At 41.9% G+C, this 9777-nt stretch overlaps 3 protein-coding genes and 1 pseudogene across 3 annotated transcripts; 2 read left to right on the top strand and 2 right to left on the bottom strand.

The window, feature by feature from the left end:
- Window positions 1-796: 796 nt before the first annotated feature.
- On the bottom strand, window positions 797-1251 carry LOC128305154 (uncharacterized). The gene is made up of 2 exons (XM_053042474.1): window positions 1060-1251; window positions 797-982 (listed from the first exon to the last, which is right to left on the bottom strand). Exons 1-2 carry the CDS (start codon window positions 1249-1251, stop codon window positions 797-799), a joined length of 378 nt encoding a protein of 125 aa, XP_052898434.1.
- A 645-nt stretch (window positions 1252-1896) lies between these two features.
- On the bottom strand, window positions 1897-2413 carry LOC128305135 (uncharacterized; annotated as a pseudogene).
- Window positions 2414-2872: 459 nt separating this feature from the next.
- LOC128305104 (uncharacterized) lies at window positions 2873-3349 on the top strand. Its single transcript, XM_053042405.1, has 2 exons — window positions 2873-3088; window positions 3182-3349. The coding sequence occupies exons 1-2, from the start codon at window positions 2873-2875 to the stop codon at window positions 3347-3349; spliced, it is 384 nt and encodes a 127-aa protein (XP_052898365.1).
- A 1248-nt stretch (window positions 3350-4597) lies between these two features.
- Window positions 4598-4954, top strand: LOC128305360 (uncharacterized). The gene has a single exon (XM_053042758.1). The coding sequence runs from the start codon at window positions 4598-4600 to the stop codon at window positions 4952-4954; it is 357 nt and encodes a 118-aa protein (XP_052898718.1).
- The last annotated feature ends 4823 nt before the right edge of the window (window positions 4955-9777 follow it).

The following is a 9777-nucleotide window of genomic DNA, read 5'->3' as shown; positions in this document are numbered from 1 at the left end:
ATAATGTTCACGTACTGATACTGACCGTCAGTCGGTCGTGCAGCTTGTGAAACGCGGACAGTCGTGTAACGGGGCGCATAGGAAGACACATAAATTCCCACCAACCCGTACGGGTGACCGTACCGAGTGCCGGGTGTAGAGGACGGCAATTTAGCATAAAATTGCACTCGCACTGCACAAGGGGGACTCGCACAGTCAATCCGTGAAATGGCATCACGATCGAGTACGGATCACTTTTCGCGTGCGCGCGCGTAAAACCAAAACCAAAAAAAAAATGCTAAAATTATGCACGAATGATTGACTGGTGGAGAATCGTAACGTTCGGAATGGTACGGCGCCCTTGGCCACAATGTAACATTCTCCGGCACAGGGGGAAATCAATCTTTAGCTAAATGACTTCTTCGCCCGGTTTGTCCATTCACCTGTCAGCTGGTGCTGTGCGGATAGTTCACGACGCCAATCGATCGCTAAATCGCGTTGTTTCCATTTGCAAAAGGTTGATTGTTTTGGATGAGGAGAATGTTAACGAAGGGTACGGGCTGAGATTGGGATAAATGTACTATTTAGACGATCGTGGGTAATTGAGATTAGCAGAGCAAGGGATGCAGAGAGGAGTGTTTTAAATGCAATCGATTTGAAATTAAGTATGGAAATAAAGCTGCCGATGCATTTGTTTTGTGTGGTAATCGATTTTGGATTCAATCCTTATTAACAAACGATGCTTTACATTTTACAGCTTTTTTTGCTTTACAAAATGGTGAAATCTCTTACAAAATACTGATATCAGCCCCAAACTTTATTTCGCACAAAACATTCGAACCGTAAAGTTGTTGAGGAATTTAATCGACTGCGGAGAAGTGTTCACCTGCACCGTGATCGCACTGCTGTCAATCGCACCTGACGTGATCGAGGCTGCTATTCCACCGAGATCAATAAACTGGTCCGCTTCGACGATGGCAAACTTGATCGCTTTAGCAGCAGGCTGTGTACATGGATGGAACGGAGAAAAAGAACTCGATTAAGGGTATCGCATAACCGTTTGGTGACAGTTTTACTTACATTGTTGAACGTCACACTTTGCGGGCTCACCATGCCAGCGTAAAGCTTCTGATAGAAGCACTGCTGTAGTGCCGCATCATAGGTACCGAACTGTACGACCAAATCCTGGTTGGTGTTGAGCAGATTTCCGCCAGCTGACTTTAGGCCGATCAGTAGGAATCCAACCAAAATCAAACAACAGCAGCGTGCCATTGCGCTGGGATGCGAAAGCAGAATGTAGTGCGGAAATGAATACCGAGCTGAACAACAAGCACACGAACCGTTCTATAGGTGCACCCGGGGGATGACTTTCTTCCTGATCACTTTCGCAGAGATTGAGCCATGCCGGTGCGGGATGCTTGGTTTTTATATCAATAACATTAAACCGGGTGGGTTCGTTTCGTTTTGGTTTTTTTTACGGTTATTACATTTGTCGTGTTTTTTTTTTGTTTTTATATTAATGGAAGTAAAAGTGAGCTCTGTTTTGAGGTCATTTAAGAAGTTGAAGGTTCAGTGACGGAGAGCAGGACAAGAAAGGATGGTGGCACTTAGTGAAAGTGTTTTTGAAGTGGTGAAAATTAGTCTTATTTGATGAAATTGGGTAACGGCTAACAGGAAGAGAAAATAATGCACTTAACAATAATTACACAAAAGATTGGGGAATACAAGTACAAATAATAATAATAATAGCAACTGAGCTAAATTGACAATAAGTTTATAATTTCACCTCGGTTTTAATGGTGATCTCTCAATAATCTATCTTGTCATCTTCAACAGCGACTACTTCGTCATTCAACAGACAACTTCATGATTACCTTACTCATACACCGTGGTTGATTTATTATAAATAATATTCGTTTAAGCTGCACAATACATTTGCACCCTTACATTACTCTTGAAGAGCGATTTTCGACCTCCCTCAGTGAGCGTGATGACGATATTGGGCTTTTTGATGGCACCTCCCGTAATTTCAGCATTCACACCACCGTAATAGCCCGGCTTAAGTGTTTCCACCTTCACGTAGTTAATGTTTTTGTCCTGCAATATTGGGATGTTGGGAGTTAATCAATGCTGGGGAGTTAGAATTTAGGTGCATCGCTTGGGCACACTCACCGTAATAAATGGCAGTGACGCTGGACTACGGCTTAACCCATAGACCGTCTTATCGAAGCACAGTACCAGTGCAGCATCGGCCACACCAAACTCCTTTACCGCCGGGTTGGTATTGGTTTGCAGTGAGGCTGTCGCGGGTTGCGTCCAGAAGCAGCACAAGATCACCGCCAAGTAGAGCGCACTCAACCGGTACGTGGGATGCATTTTTATCGACTTCCTTGTTTTGAGCCAGCGAAGGACGGAATGTACGGAACTGAAGCATACCCACGATCGGGCGGTAACTTTTATAGAATCCCTTGGCATGGACCACCTGGTGCAGTACGAAGAGATCGATGCGATTGGTGGCGAGATGCAGCGGTGAAGAAGTGAAATTTTTATGACACTTGTTTTACTTTTTGGCAGTTTTTGGGTTTGAGTTTTATTCGTGACATCCCAAGCATCCCAAGCAAATGCAACCAACGTCCGGAAATGGAGCCGGTGAATCCGGTTGAGGAAATGGACAACTTTCTCTGCTAATGTGAGAAAGTGCCGAAAACGAAATTAAGGGTGGCCAAAAACCGTTTTTTTTTTCGAAAGGACATTAAACCCGGCGTCGAGGGTAATGAGGTTGTGCAGTTCCCGGTTTGCTGTCCCCAATTGCGATTCAGCAGCTTGAGAAGTTTATAAAAGCGGCCCTGTGAGCAGATCCGCCTCGACATACAGAATAAACAGTGTGAGCAGCATGTACCGATCGCACGGATTCGTAGTTTTCGTTGGGTTGACGATCGTCGTCCTTTGCGCGGATGTTCGGGCAAGTTTTAGCGTCAGTGATGTGAATACGTCGAAGCAGAGCTACTTTTTCGGTGCCAAAGATGCAGCTGATATTCTATGCTTCTCGAAAACGTTACTGAAGGGTTCGATTATGCCACAGGATGTGACGTACACCAATCCAACCGCAGTAAGTCCTTGGGCTGCTTTTACGGCAACAATTGTAATTCATTACACTTGTAAGAAATAACCACAAAATCCACATTTTTTAATATCTCCTCAGGCTAAAAACATCAACTTTATCACGCTGGCGGCCGATAAGTATTCGACGCATGGATTTACGGCCGAAATTTCTAGCGGAAAGCTTGGAACGGTTTCCGTCACGATTAAAATCAATGCAAAATCTATTCTACCTTACGCAATCGAAGTTAAGTTCTACTGTGTAAAGTGAATTTAGTGAAGAAGGTTTAAATATATATTAGGAAGGAATATGAAGTAAATAAATATTATTTAAATAAACTTTGATTTTATTTGAGAAGATGTAAAGGAGCATTGCTGCAAATGTTTAAATATCACTGAAAGTTTCTTGAAAGGAATAAATATATGATTCGTCATTCATGTACGTCTCTTCTGTTCTCCTTTTTATATTGGACTATTTTAAGCGGAATAAGTTAATAAGTTTTTTATGTAATGATTTTAATAATCGGTTTAAAATGATTGTTTTTTATGTTTTTGGTAATTGCCAGTTTTATTTTATGAAATTTCTAATATAGATTTTAACACAATAAAAAAAAGATTGAATTAGTTAATAATTTGCTAACAACACAGAATAATTAAATGCCTGATATCAGTTCTAGTTTTTAAAAAAGTTGATAAATTAAATTTGTAATTTGTTTAATAATAAATGTAATTGAATTAATCAAAAATAGAAACCGACCAATGAACATAGAAATAGAAACATTCGAAATTAGAATTTGATCATTAAAATAAAATTTTGTAAACTACACTACAATAACACTACAATATTAAATAGTAGATTTCAGCAAATCCCTGTTTTGTAAGAATTTATAGTACTTGATAGGAATTCAAAATATTAATAATGACAGTTTGAAAAGATACTACGAGGAATATGAGGATTACTGTTTTTTGATGTGTTAATTTGTAAAAAGTGTTATTTTATACATCTGCAAATGTAAAATAAAAATAACGTAATAAATGTAAAATTGTGCCTATTTTTAAACTGAAAAACACTGATTTTTGCCAAAAGTTAAGAGGGTTTTAATTGCAATTTCACAGTAAAGCGTATTGAAAATTGCCATTAAATGTGCAAAAAATCCTGTATCGTTTACGACGGAATATATATTTTTGTCGCAATAAAACTGATAATCTTAAAAATAGCATCGGCACGTTGCAATAAAGCAAACTTTCCCCATCGTTCCGTAGTATTGCAGCATTACCGGATTAACTTTCTTACTGCAATTTCCTGTTCATGAAAACTGCCATCAGCCATGTTTTCGCGAGGGCCTGTCCAAAGAGGTCACTGTCAAGGGACCATAAGTGGGTGTTTGCTCCCGGGGTTTGGTTGTGATATTTGTATTTAAACGACGCCACCTTCCGGATTGTGGCTCAGTCGGAAGTGTTGCCCGGTTCGATTTGGGGGAACATTACACGGATAAGCACCGCGCCATTTCACGGTACGATGGTTTGGATTAAGCTGGTGGCGTTGTGTGCACTTTGTGTTGCAGGCAGCTGGGCGCTGTCGCTGGTAGTGTCGCAAGAGCAGAGTTACTTTTTTGGGAAAAAACCCGGCGATCATCTGCTGTGTTATACGAAAACGCTCACGAAAGGATCAGCCCTACCGGCCACGATTAGTTACACCAATCCCAACGACAAGAAGATCAACTTCGTGACGATAAACGCGGACAAGTATTCGATACTTGGGTTCACGGTGGATAAGACGGACGGACAGCTGGGTACGGCAGCGATTGGATATCGGATAAACGGTCCCAGCCCGCTAACGTACGCGATCACGGTCAACATGTATTGTGAGCCTTAAGAAGTTGGTAAAATAAATAGTGTCGCAAGTTGGGGTATTTATTTAACATACAAAGTTTTTAGTAATGAGTTATTTTATGTGTTGAGAAAGGGTGTATTTTCTTAGTTTCAACACAACCAGACTAACAATTAATTTAGCTTCAAAGATATTAAAATAATGGGTAAAGTTTCATTAGTATTGTATTTTATTTAACATCTTTTTTGCACTGCAGCCGTTACTACAATTAACAAAAATGCAAAATCATCCTTGAAGCTTTCAGGACATGCAATTATGGGTTCTGCTTGCGAACAACAGATGGCGCTTCGCAACGTTAGGAGAGAAGCTCAGGACATAAACACGCATCGCTTATTCAAAGCAAAAGAATATCTGCAGGACGATTTTTATCCTCATTTTAGTATATTTTTATGTATTATTTTTGTGTGTTTTACGTGCTGATTTTTCTCCTTGTATGCAAGCATATGAATGGTCCAATATGTTTTTATTAAACATTACTGATAAATATCACTTAAAACATTATCGTTTTCGTTGAAAATTAAAGATAAAAAAATTATCCGTATAAAATGAAAATTATTTTACAAGCAAAGCCCCAAATTAAATAACTTTGCTCGAATCATGCCCCCATACCATGATGCATCTGAATAGCTTCGCCCGTTCAAAAGCCTTCATGAGAACGAGCAGACGAAATGTTATTAGTAGCGTATGCAATTACACGATTCCAAAAATACGATCGAAAAAGTGAAATCCCAAACGCTGAAACGTTAAGCCTTCCGCGAAACCTGACCTAAATACTTCAATCCAAATCCGCGCGTCCCGAGATTTGCATGTGTCTTGTGCGGTGCACAAAATGCATCCGTAATGCTCAGGAGAGAAGCACTGCTAATAAAAAAAAGCGAAAATCAAAACGGAAAGAATAACAAACAAAAAAATCACCAAAACATATGGACGGATGCCACGTATGGTCGGTGCATTCGCGATGCATCGTTAAACCGCGTGTCGTTGGTTTTACGAAAGCGCAACGCAATGCCAAACCAGCATCCCGGATTCACGCGGAAAGCTAAAGGATGGCTGGTCTGAGTGTTTGTGCGTTTGTGGAGGTTTAAAATTGTGTTTCCATTTTTTTCCATTCCACATTGCACTTTTCTTCCACGCTTCGGTGTGCCAATCGGAAGTCCCATGTGCAGCGTTGCATCGTGCGACGCAGCGAATCTCGAGCACAACTTGTTGTTCTTATTTGGCTTTTTTGTTTTGCTATTCCCCAACCCTCTACCGAATCCGCTACCAAATCGATCCCCCTTCCCCCGCTTCTCATACCCCTTTCCCTACTTTGCATCATCCAGGCTGCGACCTATTTGGTTGCATTTCAATAAGCGGTAGGCAGCTGTTGCACCGTGGACAGTGGATTTTTCCTATGCAAGGCGCACAAATCGCCGAGTCCGTGGTTTCGGTTCGCTGTTCGCTGTGCGACACTGTGTGCGCGATGCATTTTGGTCATAAATTTTGGCCCCCACCGTGAATCGGATGCTGCCGATTGCATCTGCCAGGCCGGGGCCGCTGTCTTCCTGCTCGGGGCTGGGGTGGTCGAACGCTAAAGCGAATCAGCTGCGAATGCATGAATCAGATTCACTGATTCGCCACTTTCCCAGGGCGGCCTCGGATTTGCTTTGCTGCCCGGCAGGACGCAAGACGACGGTACGGGAGGGAAGCAAAGAGAACCCAAAAAAGAAAAAAAAACAACAACCAGCGACGCGATTGCATCGTGCAGATTGAAATGGAATTGGGACGATGCATAAAATTGCTGGCAGAGCAAAGGAAAGATTGTCCTCGCAATTCGCTCAACCGCCAGCGGAGTCACGGTGGCGGAGTACAATGAAATCGAAAATCCTTTTTCAAATGCAGTTTGTGCCAGCGTGTGTGTGTTTTTCTCTCTCAGTGTTTTTTCTTTACCGGTGTTGTTTTGTTTCACCTTCCCGATCGATGAGGATAAATCAGTGAGCCGGCCGGTTATGCAGGTCGTTGGCCCGATTGCCGGGTGCCGGGTTTGGGGGTTTTTTCTCCCTCTCCGTTGTCCTAGTCAATTCCGGTCCCCATGCGTAACCGCGACGGCACGGCTGGACGAGATCAACCGAAATATGACGTGCGAACATGGTAATCGATGCGTTCGGTATGCATTTTATTTGCATCCGCAAAGGCTGGTTCGACGGTGCATGGTTTTGACCGAACTTTCAATCGACGTTGTGGAGCGAAGGACTCGAAATAAGAGGGATTAGGGGTTTTGGTTTTCAATGAGAATACAAAAACGTAAAGCAAACGATTTATTGGAAAGCAATTCATGTTATGGCGATAGGTTTGAATTAAATTTGCATTTAATATCGATTTTCCCATCGGTAAAAGCAATTAAGAGATGGAAAGGGTCGGTATTTTGCAGTTATTAGGCAATTACTTGACGACTTCTTACACTGATCACTTTGATAACTGATTATTTACGTGTTATTATTCATATTTAAAATATTTTATGATAATACAAATCAGGTTGATAATAAGACAATCTTTGTTTCAAACAAATACTCCACCTTTTGGACAAAGTTCTATGAAGTCGTGAATTTTACTGTACTGTTTACTGTGAATGGCTTAAAAGTCGAAAAGATGCTGATTTATTTTAACATTTTGGATTTAATTAACGTACAGTTCTACTTAACTTCACGTGAAAGATGCCTAAGCTGCCGTTTGGGAATTCGTTTTAAGTTAAAAAAAATATTAACTATCGAAACGAATTAATTGAATTTTCTATGGAAATAAGTTCTATAAGGTGTTTTACAAGAGCTGGTTATTTTTAAGCAGGAGTGAAATGTTTCTTGTAATTCCGGGGAACACAAGAATTGTTGCAACTGTTAACTTATTGAACAACACTACCAATGTGATCTATCAAATGTTAGTTGCAATTCTTCCTGACACAAAACTCAATCGGAATTCTACAACATTAAACCGGTGTTGGGTTTGAGTTCATATCAGTTTTCAAAGGCTTTCATCATCCAAGAGATTAGTTGGTGGCTCAGAGGAAAATAGCTAACCGAGAATTATTGTATCAACATGCTCAGAATGTCTCCCGGGTTGATACACTTGAACATAAATTAGCTTGTGTGTTCCAGAGTGTCGTCGGTCTGGAGTACTCTGATGCAAGCAATCCAAAACATCAACTCTAAACTGATTCCTTTCTTACAATTTTTCCGCTTACCTGTGCTAATAAATATTAGTAACAGTAAGTGGAATCTTATTTTACACTAATTTGCTAACTCAGTCACCTACATTATTGGAAACTGTGCTGTGTTGCGATTTATGTAGCAGTTCTTAAATATGTATCCTGTGCTTATGTGTTCTCTTTAAGTTTCTATATTTCACATTTTTGAACTACAAGCCAGGACTTCACATTAATTCTTTTTTTATTTGAATATTTTGAAATTAAATCACTAAAACTACTCCAACCCGTAATGAATATTATTGGGATCATTCCAAGAACTTAAACACGTGTAGGCTTTGGATGTGGTTTGGAATGTCGACACCGATGCCTAAACGAATGATCAAAAATACATCCACAGTAGCAATAGAATCAATAGCACAATCCTTCACCATTTCGACCAAAAAAAATGGAAGCACTTGGCATTGTTCTACATTTTTGCGCCAATACCCTCACACGCATCGGCAACAGCCGTACGCCAGCTGTTCCCAATTAAGCACCAGTACTGGTGCTTCGAAATGCTTCGATTGTGCCTGGTGAATGGTGGTACTACAATTAGCACGTACACCATCGGTAACGTCCGGGAAGAAACCGTCTCGCAGTCCGGAAATCGTAGCAAGGATGGCGGGAATGCTTCCAGCTCCAAGCAGAGTAACGTGTAAGACGTGGCGGTTTTCTTCAATTACCGGTGCCGGACGAAAGTGAAACGCATGCTGAAATTAAAGAAGCAGAATAGGAGCAACAGCAACAACAACGAAACAAAAAAAAAATCAACCCACCAAAGGAAGGAAATTTTCGCTGCAAAGAACTCTGGTCGAAAAGAAATCGCCCCAGTGTTCTACATTCGCAACACATTCGCCCCATGCTGCCGCTAGGGCGTAGCGGCCACGTCAGGTTTCGTTCCTCAGACGTGCTGTTATTTATTTGCGTTCCTTCATTGCTTTAATTTAATCCTTTCCACACCGCCCCGCCGGACACGCCGCCGATCCGCTCGAAGCGTTGAAGCGATAATCCTTTAATTAAAAATCAAAACAAACAACGCAAAACGAGGAAACGAGGCATTGAAGGGCGGTGACCAGGGAAGGGCAGCAAGGGAAAAATGCAATCATCGCGTCTACGGCGGAAGCGTCCTGTGCCTGGATTCGGATGGGGTGTCGAGGTTCGCGTCCGCGTTTCTTGTGCCGGAGTTCGGAAGTTAAACGGTTTTGCTTGGGCACGTCTTGCATTCAATACACAGGACTTGTGCCACGGTACATCAAGGCAACATCAGGCAACCGAAGGGTGGAAACGAGCGAGCACGATCGGGGCCGCAGTGTGTGTGCGAAAGAGATCCAGCGCAGCCAGGCGCACATTTCGCGACGGTCAGATCCTGTTCGGGGTTTGCCCTTTGTTCCCAGGGCAAAGGAGGTGTTTCGCTCTCGATGAAGTTTGCTCCAGAAATAAATGAAGAATCCCCCCACTGCTTCTCCTTGCTGTGTGCGGACCGGTACGCATCACCTCGTGAATACATAATGAATGAAGATCAAGGTTAAACCAACCTCCGGCACCGTCGTCCATTAATTGCTTCCCATCCGTCTGGTCTCGTGTCTCG

This window comes from Anopheles moucheti, chromosome 3 (genome assembly GCF_943734755.1).
Source record: "Anopheles moucheti chromosome 3, idAnoMoucSN_F20_07, whole genome shotgun sequence".
NCBI lineage: Eukaryota > Metazoa > Arthropoda > Insecta > Diptera > Culicidae > Anopheles > Anopheles moucheti.
Note: the sequence above shows the minus strand (reverse complement) of the source record. Positions and strands in the feature narration are given on the sequence as shown.

Coding starts and splice junctions, on each gene's coding strand:
- LOC128305154 (XM_053042474.1), bottom strand. CDS start 1,251: ATGGCACGCTGCTGTTGTTTGATTTTGGTTGGATTCCTACTGATCGGC. Junction 983..1,059: donor AAAGTGTGACGTTCAACAAT/GTAAGTAAAACT, acceptor CCATGTACACAG/CCTGCTGCTAAAGCGATCAA.
- LOC128305104 (XM_053042405.1), top strand. CDS start 2,873: ATGTACCGATCGCACGGATTCGTAGTTTTCGTTGGGTTGACGATCGTC. Junction 3,089..3,181: donor CGTACACCAATCCAACCGCA/GTAAGTCCTTGG, acceptor ATATCTCCTCAG/GCTAAAAACATCAACTTTAT.
- LOC128305360 (XM_053042758.1), top strand. CDS start 4,598: ATGGTTTGGATTAAGCTGGTGGCGTTGTGTGCACTTTGTGTTGCAGGC.